Source organism: Harpia harpyja, chromosome 8, assembly GCF_026419915.1.
Source record: "Harpia harpyja isolate bHarHar1 chromosome 8, bHarHar1 primary haplotype, whole genome shotgun sequence".
Taxonomy (NCBI): domain Eukaryota; kingdom Metazoa; phylum Chordata; class Aves; order Accipitriformes; family Accipitridae; genus Harpia; species Harpia harpyja.
This window is the reverse complement of record NC_068947.1, coordinates 46287605-46308335: the sequence shown is the minus strand read 5'-3', so window position 1 is coordinate 46308335 and position 20731 is coordinate 46287605. Positions and strand designations below refer to the sequence as shown.

The window sequence follows — 20731 nt, the reverse complement described above, 5'->3', positions numbered from 1 at the left end:
GTGTGGTGCAGTCGACACGCTGGAGGGAAGGGATGCCATCCAGAGGGACCTTGACAGGCTTGAGAGGTGGGCCCATGTGAAACTCATGAAGTTCAACAAGGCCAAGTGCAAGGTCCTGCACATGGGTCGGGGCAATGCCAAGCACAAATACAGGCTGGGCGGAGAATGGTTTGAGAGCAGCCCTGCAGAGAAGGACTTGGGGTGTCAGCTGACAAGCAGCTCAACATGACCCAGCAATGTGCATTTGCAGCCCAGAAAGCCAACCGTATCCTGGGCTGCATCAAAAGAAGCGTGACTGGCAGGTTGAGGGAGGTGATTCTCCCCCTCTACTCTGCTCTCGTGAGACCCCACCTGGAGAACTGTGTTCAGCTGTGGGGCCCCCAGCATAAGAGGGACATGGACCTGTTGGAGTGAGTCCAGAGGAGGGCCACAAAGATGATCAGGGGGCTGGAGCACCTCTCCTATGAAGACAGGCTGAGAGAGTTGGGCTTGTTCAGCCTGGAGAAGAGAAGGCTCTGGGGACACCTTATAGCAGCCTTCCAGCACCTAAAGGGGGCCTACAAGAAAGCTGGAGAGGGACTTTTTACAAGGGCAGGTAGCGGTAGGACAATGGGTAATGGCTTTAAACTGAAAGAGGGTAGATTCAGATTAGATATAAGGAAGAAATTCTTCACTGTGAGGGTGGTGAGGCACTGGAACAGGTTGCCCAGAGAAGTTGCAGACACCCTATCATTGGAAGTGTTCAAGGCCAGGTTGGATGGGGCTTTGAGCAACCTGATCTAGTGAAACATGTCCCTGCCCAGGGAAGATGAGATGATCTTTAAAGGTCCCTTCCAACCCAAACCATTCTATGATAACTTCTCCCCAGGCTCCCTGAGGACCTGGTCCCTGTCAGAAAGTGGCTGCATTGCTGCTGTAGGGCATGTTTTCCCATAGCTCAAGTTCCAAGTGCCCGTTGGGTCTTCAGTCAGGCCAACTATCTGTATTTGGCACATGCAACCACTGAGCAGTAGGGGGAAGAGACAGAAAGGCTGCAACACTGAGTTACAAAGGGCATTAGCTAAAGGGAATGGGGAGGACATGAGGCATAAATTAAGCCTACTGTGTGAGACCCAACAGACCTCCATTCTTATGTTAGCCACTTATTTGTTAGGTGACTGTCACACGTGGAAAGTGGGAAAAGCTCAACCAGTATCTTCATTTATCAACCAAGCAAAATTTCTGGAAGACTTTTCTTCTCATGGAGCTCAAAGTACTTTAGAACCAAGCAGTAAGCGTTCTGGTTTGACAGACATTGCAGCCAAGCCAGCGATTGCTAGTGGGTCACATCATTAAAGGCGGCTGCCAATGGTTTCCCAGACATTTTTCCACTCTCTCGGTGAGTATTTATTCAAATTATCTTCTTAGAAAAACAAAGAAAGAAGTCTTCCAAAATAAGAACAACAAAAAAAATCCCCCATACAAGCACACCATTTCGCATTTTTGTCCAAAAACTGACAACAGAAAATTCTTACTAATGTATAACAAGGTTAATTCCAGAACGAAGAACAGAGACTTTTCAGTTCCACTTCTGGTGCAAACACTAAAAAGCAATTTATGGTCTAGGAAGAACACACAAGAGCAACTGGTTGAAAGTTCTCTTGTATTTTAATTAAACATTTGACAGTCATTGAAGAGAATCTGCACATTTACCATCTGCTTTTACAGCTGGAATGATATTCAGAAGACCAGCACAAGGCACGTTATAGGCATTAAACTTTGCTGAAATAGCAACGAACACTCATTACTTGTGGGGGTTAATTTAATGTAACCTCAAGTGTCATCTTTCTCCTATGTCAGGTCAACAAATGGAAGGCTCTAACCTTATTAAGTGGGTGTTTTAAACTGATGTGCTGCTGGAGGTAGTAACACAGAGGGGACTTAGCTACCCTATGTAGTAATACATACTGCTGAAAAGCTTTGCATTGTGGTTGTTATCACACAAGGTAACTTCCCCCTGCCTGAAGTTAGGCTAACTTTAGCTAGTGCTATCACGAATACAATCCCAGAGATAGCAACTGGGCATTTCAGCACTTTCTGCTGCCAAACAGGCACTTGCCAAGACCAGATCAATGATTGCACAAGAAGCAGCCCTTGCCCTCCATTCCTGGAACGGCATTCCGGCATAGCAGGGCACTCTGCAAATAAGCAAGAAACCCAGATACTCCAAGTCCTTTCTTAATCAAAGAAAAATTACATTATTTTTTATATCTCTTATGAATCTCTGGTCTGAGGTGGAAAACAGCTGACAGGAGCAGCATGGACATCCTTATCTGCCCCATGTGGCGTGGTCACTTACTCATTACATTATTATTTTAAATTAGGGTAACTCCAGTGGCTGTCAAGGCACTTTATCTGAGACAGAAAATTCATTCTTGGGGGTAAGGTATATTCCTTCAACTGCGTGGCAGGAAGAACAGAAGTCTAGAATGGCAGTAACTCCCATATGTGAAACATATTCAACTTTTTTCATCACAAATGGGCTGACATACGAACATCAGCTCTTTGGAATGGCTGAAAAATTAAGCATGAATAAATTGCAACATAGAAAGAACAAGGCTAGGCTATTTCCTACCGTTATTTCTTTCAGTGTGCAGTATTTGAGCTGCTCAATTCTCTCTCTCTTTTAAAAAGTCAAAGACCCTGTAATCTTACTGGAAAAAAGAGTCCACATAGTATTGTGTAGTGTTGTCACAATGGCTTTCATTTATAGCCAATTAAAAATAGAAATAAGCACTCAAAGCAGAGACTATTTCCTTCCCACTTTTCTGTCTGCTTGCAGTTGTAAAGCATGCATATATAGATTTCCTTTGCATTATTTCACGGCCCACCAACTAGTGTTTTATGAACCGCAGTGGTCTGTGGACCAGTAAACCTGGTGCCATTTCTGCTTCCCTGCTGGATAACCTAATCTACTTCTGTCACAATTTAAGAAGTTACACAATTAAGAGTGAGATACAATCAATTGTCCCTGAAGAGTTTTGTTTAATGTTTCTATAAATATGAACAAAGTGACTGAACAGGAGCTCAAGTATGATAAAGATAAAACTCTTCAGACTTCATACAGCACAAATGTGTTCACACAATCTACAATTAGTCACCCTAGCTCAATTATGGGGACTAGAGGAAGAAATAAAGATGGGGGGCTCCTTCATAGGATTTAGATAAAAAAGCACAATCTGTACAGTTAGTGCGCTCATACTACAGCAGCAAGCTTCAACAGCTGCTACTGTTACACAGTCATCTGGGTTTTCTTGCTGTGTGAGGGGGTTCTTGCTCTTGGGAAAACTTGCTGGACACATGTTGGCTTATACACACTTGAATGCAAAGGAAAGTCAACTCTTTCCCATCGTACCATCTTGGGATCTCACCTGATGTCTCCATAGCCTCTACTCTTGTTGGAGAAATGGGCAGCCCTTCCCTGAAACCTGGACATTTGGGCTGGGTTGAGATGACAGGAAGAAGTTGTCCTGCATGATATATGGACCTATTGGAAGCATAAGGAGAGAGTCAAATTCCAAGCCACCAATTCAGCTTCCAAGGGTAGAATCTGCAGGGCCCTGGGTATCTGCTAAAAGTCACCAGAGGGCAATGCTAAAGTCAAAACAGGATGCTAGTTTCGGAAGAAGGAGCCCCATTGTTTTCTGTCATTGCAGTCATCATAAACTCCTCTTAACTAATAAAAATACTAGCCCATCATAGAAGAGAGGGTGCATAAAATCCTCATGTCATTAAATAAGAATAAAAATGATTCACAGCCAGTGGCTGAGAACCAGATTCAAGAGCGATACTGGCTTTGCAAGTTCTGTGAACACACTTAATTCCCTATATTTCAGATGTAACTCATGGGTCAGTTCACATTATTCACAGTTTGCATCTAATGTAGACAAGGACCACGCTTAACACAGCGTTCCTTTCTTGAATTCAAACTTTGGAGTTAGTCTTTTTGCTCTTTTAGCTCTTTCTTGTGCTAGCCATCAAATCCTGGCAAACAGCCCCTCTGTCTTCAAAAAGTAGGCCTCCGTTTCTGAAACAAAGTCAACCAGAGAAGCTAGTGGTTCCTCCTGCTTTATCTCCATACACAGGAATTAGAAATAAGCACTGTCAGCCAAGAAACTGTAGGAAAACGAGCACTCTCTGTAGTAGCCTTTGCTTGACCAGCAACTGCATTGGATATCCAGCTAGGAGCATTTGCTCCAAGCGTGATGTTTCCCATCATTGTCCAAAGAAAAGAAAAAAAAGGAGGTTTGCAAGTGAAAGCCTCTCCAAGCCAGTCTTCCAAGAGAAAGCATAAGCACATCAGTAATTAGGACATTAAAGAACAAATAGTAGCAAGTGTCCATGTGGCACTGGCTGGGAAATAAGCTAGGCAATACAGTCATTGATACTGGCCAATCTCTAGTACCTCTGGGTTACAAAATAATTAACAAGATGCTCCAAAAGCTCCTTGCCAACAGTTGAGTCTCTTGAATCCAAGAAGTGCCTTCGGCAAGCCAGTTTTCCATTGAAGCAGCCAGCATCCAGAGAACCTCTCTTTCTCCAGCACATTTTAAATGAAAACAGTGGATGAATCACATCAAGGAGAAATGCCAAGTTCTTCTCCTTCACAACTGGTCTCGGAGCATAGAGAAATTCTGTGTTCTAGTTGCAAGGTGAGAGATGAGAAAACCCTGCAATCTAGCTACAGATCAGATGCACCACATATGCAGAGTTGGTATAAGTGTCACGGTAAAGATCAAGAACAATAGTAAAAATGGTGACTGTAAGACTTCTTCAGAGCCCTTTATCCCATCCCATGTATATGATACATGGCACAGAGAGCAAATGGAGCATATAAAATGCATGGAAAAGAGTACACAGCTTAGAAAAGATATGTCCACCAAAGCCACGCTTCCTAGAGTTGAAGGAAATTCTGGTCCATAGTGTGAGGGACAGTAGTCATACCTTGCTCAGTCCCTGTAGGGACAGCCAAACCTTGGTAAATTTAGCCCTTTAAGTTTACAGATAAATTCAAGTCTGAGTTAAAGGCTAGAACAAGTATCTTGTAAGGCACTAAGGTCTAAGCGTAAAGTAGGGCAGGTTGTTTCAGTCAGTATAGGGAAGATAAGCTGGCAATTTGCAGATGTGCTAGTGAGCCCTTATTCAGGCAGTCAAACATCCTTCCAACACTGTGATCCTTCTTTTTGGGAGAGAGGCTTACTGGGGACAAAGGGAAGCAACTGCCCAACTATGCTGAGCAGCCAGGCAGAAGCAGCAAACATTACACATTCTGAAGCACAACAGAGGTGCCTTAGAAAGGAGATGCTGTGCCTCCCTTCACCGAACTCCCAGAGGACCGGATCAGAGGACCTCCAGAGGCCTCTTCCAACCTAAATTATTCTACTGTCCTGTGACTTTACAACTCTGTGATCATTGGAGCCCTTCTCCAGTAACTGGTGTGCAAAGGATGAGCATTCTGTGGACTGGGCTTCTCACAGTGCCAGGGGACCTAACAAAGACAACTGATATCTCTCTTTAAAGATTGGGAATATACCATTTACTGAAAAAATCTGCTGTTTCCAATAGAATGTTTTGAATGGACCACAGACCATTGCAAACCTAAGTTTCCAGATCACAGCAAGAATAAAAATGGGTTATGTATTGCTTTCATGTGCACTAGACATAGATTCTTCAGAGTTGTAAGTCTAAGGGGAAGCTGCTTCATCTGGTTTTTTGCTGGTTGTCTGTTCAATCAAAAGCAGCCATCCCAACCTACATAGTAGAAAAGCTAAGAGGAGTCCAGTGGGAATCTTAGTTTTTTCAGTACTGGCATTAAATGACTATGCTTCTTCCACTGTGGGAACTTCCTCTGTCCTGCAAGAGAAAACAAAACATTCAGGAACAAGGAAGGATGAATGGAAATCATATGTCTTCCTACCTGCGCCATAACAAAACCATTCATACATACACACATCCCAGCTGGGACTAGAACTGCAATTCCTTCCAAAACTCAGAAGGGAAGATGGTAATGTGCAAAATACAGCCCTTTGAGAAGACTCCCACGTGGTAAAATTCTGCATATATGTGATAAGGGACACTTAACATTTTTTTATTTTAAAAAACTTCATTTTTTAAGGGGGAATACCTTGTTTAACTTGGAGACTAGCAATTGGATATGAAGCTTTTCACACTTAGGTTGCTCCCTGAAATCTAGTCCCAGTGTACACTGACAAGATGAGCTGTGAACAACAGCCGTTCACTGCCCATATAATGCATGTTCAGTTCTCAGGAGTCCCAGCAAGTGAGCCATTCTCTTCCACCTGGCCTGGAGGATCACACATTTCTTACCACTATAGCCACCCATGATCTTAAAGCTTATTTCATGTAGCTTTAGGCATCTTACCTGGATGCTTTCGCATATGAACCATCTTAAAAATATCACCAAGATACTATAAAAATTAAATGTTGGAGATCAACAATAAAGGAATCATGCACATGTTAAAAGAAATCAGAAGTAAGCCAACATCAGAGAGGGTTGCAGAGGGATACTCAGTACTGCTGCCTACTCTAGAAGTGCTTTCTCCCCAGGCAGTGCCAGAACAACTATTCTAACACCAACACATACTTAGAGCCCCAAATGCCTCCAGGTGGGGATGGGAGTGAGAGGGTATAACATGTCATCCGGTGTGGGACGTGATAGGTGACCTACTTTATCTGACTGCTCACTTTGCCCCTGAACACACTATAGCCATGCAACGCATGCCTGCAGGCAGGGAACTGGGCAGCCTCTTCGTAACCCAGCTGCATAGGGCACCCAGTGCTCCTTGCCATCCCTTTGATAGACAACAGGCTGCAGAAAGTAACAAACATTCACTCTCACTCCCCAAAACACACCTCTTCCCTTAGATGGGAAAGTAAAAAGGCAGCTGACTCACCGAGCGTGGCCCTGCACTACCTTTGTGCTTCTTGTCCTGACCTGGGATGATTTCTAATGAGCGGTAACTGGGGGGTTTATCTTCTGGCCATTCCCGAGACCTGTGCCGCAGCCTGCGATTTGTCGCTGGGAGACGGACTTGCTCTTCTGAGGAGCTCCATGACCCCCTGCGAGAAGGGGGAGAGTAGCTGTGCCGCCGCTGACCTGAGTTATTGCTCCTCCCGGTGTGGTGCTGGTAGTCTCGCCTCCCTGTGGGCTCCTGTCTCCAGCCACGATGGTGGCGGCTGGAGCGCTCCTTGGCCTCCTCTGGATAGAAACTGCAGCTGCTGCTGCTGCTCTTGCCCCTCTCAGCCTGGCGTGGGGGTGACACATCCCGTCTGGAGTGCTGGGGCCTGCCATTGTAGCCGCCTGTCCTCTGCCTCTGAGGATGGTTCTCTTGCTGCCTGTCCCAGGGCTCCCGATTGTAGCTGGAATGAGAATCCCCACTGGAAGGCAAGGGCCACCTCCGGTTTTCCCTCCTGTCCTCTGCTGCAGAGTCCCAGGGTCTGGGGGTATGGGCAGCTCTCTGTGGCCGTGAGGAGTTGCTGCTCCAGTGGATGGAAGAGACATGATCAGTGAGAGGAGGTGGCATGATCTCAGAGCTCAGGGAGGACAGCAAGCTGGGCTGCACAGCCTGCTGCTGGTGGGAAGGTGGCCGGAGCTGTGACACGTTAATGTTTTGGATTTCAGACTCCAGATAGTCCAAAACACCCTTGTTAGGGGAAAGCTGAGCTTGTGGCTGCACCAGTGGAAGACTGTTCTGCAGAGACACATCTAAGAATAAAAGCACAGGAGAACACAGCAAGTCAAGAGGAAAAAATAAACAGAGGGCCCTTCTGCACTAATAATCCTGGCTGAGTCTCTTTTGAGCCTCTCTCCTCCTGCTCCTCCTCACTGCAAGAGCTGCACGAGCCTCAGGCACCCCAGCCAGCACATCCAGACCACGCAAGGTAAGGTGCAAAGAGTAGTAACTAGTACGTTGCAGCATGATCTGTGTTTTGGGCACCACAGAGGTAAGAAATGAAAGTCATCCAGCACACGTGGAAATACAGTTTATGTATTTAGAGATAGGAACATTTTTTTCCTACAGCATTGATACCAAATTTTATTTTTAAAAAATCAGAGAAAGTTCATAGTGTTTTCTCTTATACCTCATTGAACTGGAATAAATATGAACCAATGCTGCAAAAGAAAAAGAAATTTTTATATGTATGCACACATACAGACACACATGTATGAATAGATATAAGTAGCAAATGGAGAAGTTTCTTCACTAGGAGACTGGTTCAGCTCTGGAACAATTATACAAAGAAGTAATGGAATCTCCATCCTTGCAGGTTTCCAAGACTCGGCTGGACAAAGCCACAGCTGATGTGACTGAGGTTGCTGACAGTTCTGCTTTGAGCAAGAGGTAGGACTAGGTGACCTTAGAGGTCCCTTCTACGCAACATCTCTAAAAAGCTGACCTGAAACAAATTTAAGGGAAACTTAAGCACAGGAGATTCAAGGACTGTGAAAACATAGGCTAAGAAACTGCCTGAGGAACTGACTTGCCCATTTTCTGCCAGCATGCACATGGATTTCCTTGAGAAGACTTAGTGTATTCTGTCTTAAATCATGGTGGCTCAGTCACCAGATCTTCCTAAGGAAAAGTGATGCCTTGACTAGGAAAAATGGTAACTGTACAATTAACTAGCGGGCTAAAAAAGTATATACTCAAACATCTTGAATCTAGCATTTAAGATGTTTGCAAACTATTTCTTCAAACAACAGGTAAGACTCACCAGACACAGAGTAAATCTGTGACTGCTGTATAGTGATGAAAAATTTCTGAATTTCATCTGAAATATTTTCAGATGAAAAATATGTTCTATTTATTTGATAAGTCATTATGCTGTATTGCCCTATTTTCCTTGGGCAATTAAATAATATTACTGGTAATAAGTTATTTTATTACTTATTTCTCTAGGTCTTCAGAGACTCCATCTTCCCTCCTCCATTAAAGTTACAAATAAATACCACTAATACAAGCGATTTTGGGGCAGAACAACTGGAAAATTCTTCCTGGTTCATTAAAGAGTCCTTCATTTTTTGCTGCATGCAGGCTAGATCTATTGCATAGAAGGCAGTTTGCCCTTAATCATTTGAAGACTAGAGATTTGATAAGAACTCAAACAAATTGCACCTCACTTGTCATGTCAGTTTTGGCTATAAGGAGTTGACCGTGACCAGCACAGCAGAACAAAGAGACAGTACTCTCCTCTACCACATGAAGCGAGATAAGCTGGGTATATTTACCCTGCAGTTGTTGGGGTGTAGCACAGATATACCTTAGTTAGCATTAAACTACTTCACCCAGCACTGAGCTTAGCAAGGCACTTAAGATGGATAGGCTGTATTTATCCACCCAGGTAAGTCTATAGCACGCTGCAGATGTAGCAGAGCTGTCACGCTAGGACATAGAGTCATGCTAGGAACATCCTCCTCTCTTTTGTAGTAGAGAGGCTAAAGCCTCACTGCTGAACCTCCCTGAGAAGTTACCTGTTTCTCATCCTGATTTCCCTCTGAAATGATGCCCATGGTCTTACCTTGTTGCAGTAGAGGGTTCAGCTGGTAAGAGGAAAGTTGCGAGTTCCTGTCGCCACCTCCGTAGAACATGTTGGGTGACATCCAAGGTGCAAGTGCCTGAGCCTGCTTCATGAACCGATGCCGTTTCAGTACTGTAAAAGGAAGAAGAAAGCTTACAGCAGCTATCCGGAGAGAACAGCTTGCAGACCGCATACTGTTTTGCCTGATGGACTGTAGCCTTTGGATGTGATCAGATAGAGGAAATTCACAGAATGAAGAGTTCTCTCCACCATATGACAAAGGTAAAACAGAGCACAGGAAATTCCAATACAAAGTTGTATAGCTTCAAAAAGATACCTAAAACAGAAGAAAAGGGTTACTGCCTGACATTCAGGGTACAGCTCCAGCAACTGGGAACAAATGGCACTATGATTAAGTACATGGCACAACCAAATGCAAGACTTCTACCTGCCCTGTCATTATGAGTACAGTTGCGGAAAGGTGGGAAATAATGTTTCACACAGCAAGACATACCACACTGTTTTCTCTCTCTTAAAACTCTTTCAGCTCATCATTGGTCCTTTCCCCCTTTTGGCTTTGATTTACAGCTAAACAAGACCTTTTTTTGCCACCTTCATGTAGTGTCTGTTCAGATCATATTTTCCACACCATACTCCATCATTTCCTCTCTGTTCCACAAATAGGGCACTCAGAGATGCTCTGTCCAGCTTCTCCCTTTCTAGTCTTTCAACCACTCTTGTCTCTCTCTGTAATTTAACTCAGCATGACTCTCAGATTAAATCCCTTAGGACAGAGTGATCAAACTGGTGAATAAACTACATTTCCTGTTCTCAACAGCAATGTCCAGTGTGCCAAAAGAGCAACTCAGTGGAAATTTCTCTCTCTCACTGTTTTTCCATCACTGCTAATTCCAGACCCCTACTTGTGGGGTCAGGCTCCAATTCCACTTCACTTTTTTCAGTGCTTCCATTTCACCTCCTCTATGCAGACAACCTCACCATCCCTGTCTTCGAAACTGTTGTTCATTGCTGCTGCTTTTTTGCAAATACCTAAAAACATCTTACAGAAACTTACTCCTTCTACCATAGTCAATCAAAACTTAAGTTTATGAGCAAGTAAATTCTGCAAGCCCCAGACCTTACAGAGCCTGACTCTGCATGGTTTGTCTGTCATTACTGGGTGAAGCTTTCCTGCAGCATGGCCTTTGCAAAATTTCTCTTATATGGCTTCTGTGGAGTTTCAGAAGTGTCAGGCTTTTACTGCAGTCTCTTCTCTGGTCAGGCATGAACAGAACAACACTGGCTATACAGCTCAGGAGACAGATAGGAACGTAATTGCCTTTGAGACTTTTACCCCTCTGATAAATCTGGCTGAAGTTGGCTGATGAAATTAAAAGCTATTGGAGGGAAAGAGACAGGGGATAGACAGACAGGTTGACTGCATAAGCCTTGCTTCTTTAAGAAACCAGGCTACAGCTGAGCTTCAATTAATTCTGTCCCCTGGGTTCATCTGCAGCAGGCACCATTTAGACTGCACGCTCTTTGGGACTGAGCTCTCCATTTCAGGCAGCACTCCAGTTATTAAACGTGTCCTCCTTTAGCTGTTTCACTGAATTTACACAGAGCACCACTTGCAGCAAATCGGACTGACCATGCCTCTCAACACATCCTTCCCTTTCCCCACAGTTCATGCGGCTCCACTTCGTTCTCCACTCCAAACTCCCTCCCCCTCCCCAGCCTGGCTCCAACCAGAGTGAACTACAAAGCTGGAAACTTCAGGGTTTTTAATCCTAATACTCCGATTTTTCTTCAACGCTGTGCGGCCTGAGGTAGCAGCTTTCAAGCATTTTATGTCAAACATGCTTCATTATTCTTTTTTCCCCAAGGGATTTTCCTCCAGTCTAGGTTTCAAACTTAGAGGAAGAGAGAAAAAGGATAAAAAGAAGGGAAAGGCCTTATCTCTTCCTCTCCTGTTCCTCCAGTTATCACCTTGAGAATGTCCTACAACCTGCTGAGTGCATGTCCCTGGGTTTTGACCATGGTCTTTGCCTGAGGAGTAAAAGACCCAGCAGCTGTGGGCATACCTACTTAGGGTTCCCCTCCTTAGGGTATGAAGGCAGTCACTAGGACCAAAGTCATCCCGTCCCTGTAATTCTCTGATCTCTCCCTACAGCTGAACAAATACAGAATTATCCTTGGGACTTCCTTCACTACCTTCATCCTCTCTTCCTTCCCCAGATACTTTGCCTTCCAGTTTGAACCCAATATATACTCTGGTTCCCCACCTGCAGAATGGAAGTAAAGTTACAGATCTCTTTTTAAGGTGAACATATTTATCTGAGGAAGGTCAGATTCACCGTAATTCCAAAACTCATACCTGCTATAAAACTTTGGCAGAATGTCATGTTGTTCCCTCCACTTACTCCCTGCTGAGAAAGGTTGTTCTTCACCTTTGACAGACTTTACAGCTGCTGGGCCAATTACCCAATTATAAAAAAAAAAAAAAAAATTTCCAACCTAGTCAGACCCAGGTGCAAGTATATCCTATTTTGCACCAATTCATTAGTGGAAGAAGTCCACAGTAGAAAAGGAACTAATAGAAACAGAAGGAGGTCATACGTATATTTACCCTGGTGGGCTTTTCTCAGAGCTTTCCATGGGGAATGTAATTGGCTTGCTCCTGGGGCATGTTTAATATTTCTGTACACCAATTCTGAATTACTCAAACAATGCACTTCTTTTATTACTAGGTTCAAAATCATGTTAGTTAACGACCTGACTTAAACTACCCAGAATTACCTTGCCTCAATGGCATCTATGACTGTTCAGCAGATCTAGGCTACCCTCTAGTGGCCAATAATGTGGAAGAAATCACCCGTACTGGGCTTACACTGTAACTCGTAAGACTTAGCTGAGGATTTCTGCCTTCTCTTCAGTTGTACAGAACTGCTATTCCTCAGGACTGTTCTGTAAGAGGCCCCCTGTATTTTATCTTCTTGTGGTTTTTAAGGCCTCCAGTTCATTTCTTGGAGTGCAAAAAAGTAGGTCAGAGGCAGGCTGAAGTGAAGAGAAGGTGTGCTACAGGAGGGGAGCAGGCAGAAAGATCCCTTACAAAGTGAATAAAGAGGGCGGACAGCTGGGATAGAAATTACAGCCAGAGAATCCAGCAGCCAGTCAAGGTGGCTGGAACAAGGAGAGGCTTTGGGAACCCTACAAGAATCCCTCCTACCTATCCTCAACAGGAGGCAGGAAAGACAACAGCAGCAGTCTAGAGTGTGCTATCATCTTCTACAACACAGAAAACAAAAAGGAGCTCACACATACTCTGAATCCCTGTTTTGATGAGAACTAGGAAGTCTGGAGGTGTGAGTCTTTCATCTCCATCACCTCTCTCTCCCTTCATGGAAACTAATTTTTCTGCCAAATTTCCATAGCCTCCTCAATACCACGCATTCTACTTGACAGCCTGTAAAGCCCCCAGAAAGAGTTTTGTTTTGTTTTTTAGCAATAAGAGGGATGCTCTGTTTGCTCTTTGCAAGGGCTAAGCAAATTACGCTTAAATCTAAAACTCTCAACTCTAAAACAGCTTACTAACTCCCAAGGTATAGCAAATAGCTCTTTCACAAGTAAAGGGAAACCAGAAACACAGCTCCTTGTTCATAAATCCTCTCCTTGTAGCATCCAGGGAAAAATCTGGTGGTTTCAGTGATAAATAAATGTATTTGTTGCATTTTGTTCCTGTCAGATTGTGTAAACTGTAGGGGGGCTCAGTCCACTTTGTGTTGCTACTAAGTTTCAGTTACAGGAACACAGAGGTTATATGACTTTAGCAGTCAAAATTCAAACGGTGGCCTCACTAACAGAACAGGGTCTGGCTGCAGAATCTTTATTATTGCTAAAAATGACACACAACAAAGTTTCTCTTGACCCTCAAAGCCTCAGAATGCATTTGCACCGTTGACCACCAAGAGAGACCATCTTTCTCCTTTCCTTCTCCTTACTTCCTTCCCCAAAGAAAAACAGACAAAACCTTTTTCTTGTGGAAGGAGCAGCTCTGAAAATAACATGAAGATAGAAAATTCCAATTTTTACATAATTACCTCTCAGAGCAACACACTTGCAGGTTAGGCCAGTTTGGAGAGTAGTACCAAGGCATTTGCTTGCCTTCCTCACACGCACAGGCATATGAACCACAAGACAGGGAAGAAAAGTCCTGAGCTACTCATACAAGAGAGCTGATCATGACCTGGATGACATGAGAGAAGTTGGTAGCAAGATGTGAGTGAGGAGGAACTTCTGAAAGTAGGACACAGAGGAGCAAGATGGGCTCCATGTATCCTAGCTCCCCTCCTCTAAACTCAGATAAGCTGGTCACGGAGGTCACATTGGCCAAAGAAATGTCTCAGTCTATATGGATGCTGAACTGGAGGGAGAAAGTGGAGCTCAGCAAGCTCCCAGTCCAGCTTTTGTCTTGATAGAAGCCATGAATGGACGCACATTTGCTTGAACCTCACCTTCCTCATTACAGCAGCACCGGGTTGGGCAGCAGACACATGGGATGTGGCAGCAGCAATACTGGGGGCAGCACTGGCACCAGCATACTCCAATCAGAAGAAGGAGGAGGAGGCCACCGAGAACGATGAGGAGTACTGTGAGCCAGTCTATGGGAAAAATGAGAGAGAAAGAGGATCCAGATGTACCTGGGCATAATTAAGTTACTGAGCACCTCTCCACTGCTGGAGACATCTTGGAGTGGGGAGGAAGAGAACAGGAGGAGATACCTGCCACCCAGGCAACAAACCACAGGCACTTACGGAGAACAATCAGCTTAACTTCTTTGTCTGCATCACCTGAGGTATCTCCTGGTGCTTCCACAGTGCAGTAGTACACGCCGTGGTCCCACCACATGACCTCACTGATGACAAGGTCTGCCCCTGTGGGAGAGGGACAGAGAAGTCAGCAGGCTATTTGGGACTGACAGACACTACTTTCAGCCCCCACTCTAAGAAGGCCTTCTGCCTGCAGGTGACATACAGTACTGCATCTCCCCTCTTCCCAAGTGTAGCCATCACCTTCAAACAATCCCATTTGAGTCCATTGAGAACTCCTGTAAAGAGCATTAACTGCCAGTCCCTTTTTTCTTTGTGTTGCTGGAAGGTAACGCTACTTAGAAGCAGGACTAGTTCTGTGTGGAGTGAAATAACCAGCATGCTGCTGGGTGATGGATGTTAACAGATACCAGCTGCTGCCAACCCTACTGGTTTTGGAACACAGATCATTGTCCCTGTTAGGCCAGCCATCCCAATAACTCTTCTGGCAAGACAAACAGCTATTGCTCCAGGGACAGCAGGGAGCATATAATACACCTGGACAATTATGCAGTACTTCTTAGAAGAAAGAACTGTTTCCTAGCCTCTGGGCTCCTCAGCTTACTTTTGTGCTCTTCAGCAAAATGCTCAGGCATCCTCAGCTCAACCTTAGCTTGTGGTGCCTCCAACACCCTCAGGCCAGCTGGGGACAGGGCCCTTCACAGCTCTTATTCCACTGCCACCTCACAGAATATGGAAGCTACAGATTACATTAGTCATGTTTATGCTTCTCTTCACTTAGTAGGCCCAGATATTGGATAGTTACTGAGTTCACTGCCTGCCTGGGAGGTCAAGTCACTTACGGTTCTGAATGGTGATCTTTCGTTGTTGGTAGTCGATACCCAGCACAGGCTCCTTCTGCCCATACTTCTGGATGACAATGCGCACCTTTCGCTGGCTGTCATTGCAGTCATCAGATGGGTCCTGGCCAAGAGCTAAACCAGCCTGGTATGCTACAAACACACATCACCAAATAAGATGTCAAAAGTTATTTCAAAGGACCAATTTCTATCCCCTTGTGAGCAGCAGAGAAACTCTTGAATGCATGTGTGCATTTGCTTTAGTTTAGTAATACAAAGTATGGCTTCAAACTGGCAAGGACAAGTGGCTTTGGAGTACTCAAAAGCAAACAGAGGTAGAGCCACAGGAATGGCAGAGATTTTGCAAATGCAGGAGCTGCAGAGGAGATGCCTCCTTCACTCACAACTGAAAGATCAACAGTAGAAAGAAGGTAATGGTGGTAGGCAGCTCCCAGTATGAAGATAAACTGCAAGGAAAAAAAGTTGCAAAACTCCCAGGAGTACTGGGACTAAAACAAAAGTGTGTTTATTGGCAAAACAAAACCTCCAGACATACATGAACTGCTGTAGGGATTGTCTCCCTTTCCCTCCTGTAACCCATTAGATGCTGTGGAGCTCATAAAGACAGAAAAGAATCCATCATCTGATTCCAGCTAAGGATTATGTGTAGAGACACCTAACAGAATTAATGGAGGACTAGAGGCCATTTCTGTGCAATGCTCTTATGACAGACTCAAATATAAAGTAACATTGAATTGCCAAGTATTTGGGAGCTAAGATTTGAGGAGACAACTGATACAGTCAGCATTGTCTGTAAAGGGCTTGCAACGAAGAGAGGAGAGCACAAAGCTTGTCAAAGGCTTCTCCGTTGCTGTATCTACAATAGATCATGAAGAGCAGACCCAGCTAAGCAAACACCGTGACCTTCCTGCTCTCTGTCCCTTTTGGGGACTATTAGCTTGAGCCTGGGCTCAAAGCACTCACATTATGCTGGGATCAGCAGAGCCAGGGACTCACCTGCTTGTGGACAAGGCTATAGAGCGCTTGGTAACATGCCTACCCAACCCATCCAGGCTGCATAAAGGAGAGTTTGGGCACCAAGACACCAAACAAGTCCACTCTCCCACTCTGAGCTCAGTTTTAAGTGTGCAGTTAAGCTCAGGTTGGCCAGCTTAAACATGCTGCAGGGTTTGAAGAGAAGAGAAGGGGAGGGAAGGGGGGGGAGAGGGGAGAGAGAAAAGAGAGAGAGAGAGAAGATAGGAGTTGAGTTCAGCTGGAAGGGACCTACAATGGTGATCTAGTCCAAATGCCTGACCACTTCATGGCTGACCAAAAGTTAAAGCATGTTATTAAGGGCATTGTCCAAATGCCTCTTAAACACTGACAGGCTTGGGGCATCGACCACCTCTCTAGGAAGCCTGTTGCAGTGTTTGACTACCCTCTCTGTAAAGAAATATTTCCTAATGTCAAGTCTGAACGTCCTCTGACACAGCTTTGAACCATTCCCACACATCTATCACTGGATACCAGGGAGAAGAGATCAGCACCTCCCGCTCCACTTCTCTACTACTGCATACAGTACACAAGGTGAGGCCGCACCAATGCTAAATATAGTGGGATCATAACCTCTTTTGACCAGCTGGTTATACTGTGTTTGATGCACCCCAGGACGCAGTTTGCATACCATTTTAAGAACCATCTTAAACACTCCTGAATTAAGGCTGCACACACCGGAATGTCTGCACATGAAGTGCTGCCTCCAGTGCTAAATGTTATTACTTAGAAGTCTTTCTGCCTTCCAAAATGCATGTTTCTTCTACTTCCTAAAATCAGTAACACCTGGTCACAGGTATCTAGCTCCAACCATGGGGTCCCCCATGGAGTCATAAAGTCCACTTGTTGCAGGGCCCTTGCTTTCAAACATGCTGAAGCATAAGATGGGGCTGCCAAGATTGAGAAGTGTCAAACATGGCTGAGCCTCTCTGCCTTCTGAGTTGATGACAAAAAGGACAAATGAGCTGCTTTGGTTGGCATTTCTGGTTTGTGGGCAGGAAGAGATCAAAAGCCTGTATTACACAGTAAGTCTACCTTCCCCTTTCTTTCCATTTGAAGAGGGATTCCTTGGAGGACAAGCCTGACACTTACAGACTGAGTAGTAGTCAAAGATGGGGTCCTTGCAGAAGGATTTGAAGCGCCAGGTCACCACCACGTCCTGCAGCTGAGCTGAGGTGCTATAGTCACACTTGAGGACGACGGTGGCAAACAAGGTGGTATAACGCTCAACATCCTGCACTGTCACCAGAAGGGAGAGGCAACCTGCAAATGAGAACACAGAAGGCAGTCAGCCCGCAGGAACAGACCACACATCACAACTTTCACTCTGTACCAGACCAACAATCAAAGTACATCTCCCTTGGCCTCATCCAGGACCTGCACCTATGGACCTCACCAGCCCCACTGGTGAAGCCATCCAGAGTTAGAAACGCTGGTTAGAGTATGAGTCCCATCTTTCCCTGACAGAAGGCAGCTTGAGCCAGCTGCATTAGCCTGCCTTACAGACTGAATTATTTTCTCCAAAGCAACTATTAGTAGTCATTATGTAGCATATCACTCTGTGTTCTCCTTCTGCATGGGGAAAACTGTCCCTCCCAGCTGAAGGACATAATTCGTTGGGCCCAGAAGCACACAGGACGCTTGTCATCCTAACCAGAAAAATTCTGCAGTGCCATCTGTTCATATAAACACCAAATGAATTTTATCGAGGTCTCGCTAAGACAGTCATCAGAATGGCATCTAATAGTGACCAGGATTAAGACAATACCGCTTTTGGGCTGTAACATCATAGTTAAACTTAATCTGTTTATCGCCACTTCAGAACAACATACCTGAATTACAGTTTTTCTGCTTTTTAATGAAGCTATTGTTATGTATGTTTAGAACTCATCCATAACAATCTCCACAGCATTTTCTATCCAAGCAGCTGCACCCACTGAGGAAGGTTTTACAAAGTTCCTCATAAGCTATGCTTTATTTTAGCCACACTCCAGAGACATCTCTATCTTATTTAAACTTTGATAATACAGTAAGTTGTGCTTGTCATTAACAATACTGAAGTTATCACCAGTTGCCTTCGATAAGGAAATGCAAACAGTGCGGAGCAAGTGTGGGATGCCCTGTCTGGAATACAGCCTGGAGAACAGGGCAGGGGTTGCAGTGCAATGCTAGTTGCTTCTTAACTGGGGAGCACGACAGCAGGAAAGGAGGGAAGGAAAGGGGGAGGCTTGGAAGGTACCAACTGAAAGGTTCTCCATGAACCAACACTTGATTTTTATTGCATATTCAAAGGCTTTCCCTCTACTCCATGTTTTCAGGATGAGAGAGCGCAAGGGAACAAGGGACTATGTAGTAACATCTGGACCACAACTGCAAGCATCATTCTTTCAGTGTCCTCTTAGGCTGCACCTCCACAGTACGTTCCAGGCAAACATGAGCTCAGCCAGTTTCCACCCAGTGGAAACATGCTGCAGAGGTGCAACGCTGCCTCAACAAGTAATTCTGCAGTGGGATATCGTCAATGCAGTACTTGCTCAGTTTCTGGTTTGAAACGGACTCCTGGTCAGCCAACTCAAAGCACGGGCAGAGCAAACTTATTTGCCTTAAAAATACCACACAAACACACAGAGGACCAGGGTAAACTCTGAGTCCAAGGCTTTTCTGAAAACTAAGATATATGCACGTGTACTTAAACACAGAAATACCAGCAGCTGTGCAAAACTCTAGCAAAACCAAGGATCTCCAGTTTTTGCAATGCTGTAGCACAGCAAGGTCCAGACTGGTCACAGGTAGTTACAGTTGCTCTTATTTAAGAGCATTGTACTTCAACACATCATGTTTCAGCTTTCGTTGTGAAATAGCTGACCCACAGGATCTTACTGCAAGAAATCACGAGAAACCAACCCAAAATCCAAACTCTCAAGATTGGCAAAACCTTGATCTCATTGTCAATCAAATTAATTCCCATATGAATTCTGACCTGTCAAGGATCATGGAAACAGAACAGATTTTCCATGGTTTCCTACAGTAGCATCTCTCCGGCAAGAATAAAATACTCAAAATCACTATGTGCTTTTCACTTACAGAAACCAAAGCTCTTTATTAAAGGGATCCTTTCTCATTACCTCTGTTCTGCAAACGAGTCAGAGCTGAAAAATAAGTTCCTTATTTTCTAAAGAGGTTAAAACCCTACTATTCCCACCAGAGGACAGTTGGATGTCTCTGCATGTCTGATATTTCATACTAACCTCCTCCAAGAAAACTGAAAAGTTGTGAAATTAAGGCCGGTTCCTAAACTTGGACTGCATTACTCCGCTGCACACTGCTATCCTTCTTACCCTGGCTGGAAAGAACAAATCTGGACACTACCAACCTAGTAAGTTACGGCTTCCTCAGGCCTATGGCTTTGCGTTGAAGACACTAACCTTCAGAGCCAGTGAAGCCAAGTTGTAGCTAGAATATCATGCAGGAAGATGGCTGTCAAGCAAGACAATCAACAAGCACACCTGCATATTTTTTTGCTTCTTTTACTGGTTCTCTGTGAAAAACTGAACTTTGGTATTTAAAGTTAAATCATCAGCAAAGACCCAGGCGTCCAAGAAGGAAAATGATCATTGTATTTCCTACAGGAGATCAGAAGCTGTCAGGCAACCTGCAAAGCTTGGCAGAAAGGACTCTGCTTGCTGAAGGCCGCCTGTGGACACGGAGGTGAGCTCCTATTCTCCATACAAGCATGTATCTAGCAGGTAAGGAAGCTCTGCAGCTACACCAGAACCCCAAAGAGGCTGGGGCTGCTGAGCGAGCAGCAAAGGCTGGGGTGGGCGCCTGTGACAAGCCAAAGGGGAACCCCTCCGTGTTTGTACCCCGTGCTCCGGTCCAAACCGAGCCGGCCGCACACGAGCGATACTGGAGGCTGCCAGGAAGCCGGCGGCCACTTCCTCCTAGGAAAGCAGCTAGCCGCACCTTTGGGGTAACGAAACTCCTCTCCGCATGGCTTTCCCACCGACCTCGGGAGAGCCCCGCTCTTCCGCCCGGCGGGGAAGGACGCCAAGGGGGGAAAACAACGCTCGCCCGGGCCAGGCCACCCCTTTCCCTCGCCGCGGGGCCGCCGTCGCTCCCCTCCCACGCCGCACCACGTTAACCCCGGGCAAATCCCGACGGCGCCTCCCGGGCCCCGGCCCCCTGTGCCACAGGGGTGTCCCGGGGCGGGGAGGGGCCCCGGGAGGGGACCGGGACCCCGCCGCCGCCGCCGCCTCGCCGGCGCGGCCCCACTCACCGGCCGGCAGCCAGGCCAGCAGCAGCGCCCACCGGCAGCGCCCGCGCGGGGCCATGGCGCGGCCTCCTCCACCCGCCCGGGGACGTCGGGCCGGGCCACCCCGCCGCGCCCACAGGCCCTCCCCTTCCCGTGGCACCTGTCCCAGGGCCGGGCGC

General features: G+C 45.6%; 1 protein-coding gene across 1 annotated transcript; it reads right to left on the bottom strand.

Moving 5' to 3' along the window:
* Positions 1 to 1628: 1628 nt before the first annotated feature.
* On the bottom strand, positions 1629 to 20680 carry ILDR1 (immunoglobulin like domain containing receptor 1). Its single transcript, XM_052794950.1, has 8 exons — positions 20577 to 20680; positions 17393 to 17563; positions 15251 to 15400; positions 14394 to 14513; positions 14094 to 14240; positions 9580 to 9711; positions 6954 to 7765; positions 1629 to 5892 (listed from the first exon to the last, which is right to left on the bottom strand). The coding sequence occupies exons 1-8, from the start codon at positions 20629 to 20631 to the stop codon at positions 5851 to 5853; spliced, it is 1629 nt and encodes a 542-aa protein (XP_052650910.1). The 5' UTR covers positions 20632 to 20680; the 3' UTR covers positions 1629 to 5850.
* Between the last annotated feature and the right edge of the window lie 51 nt (positions 20681 to 20731).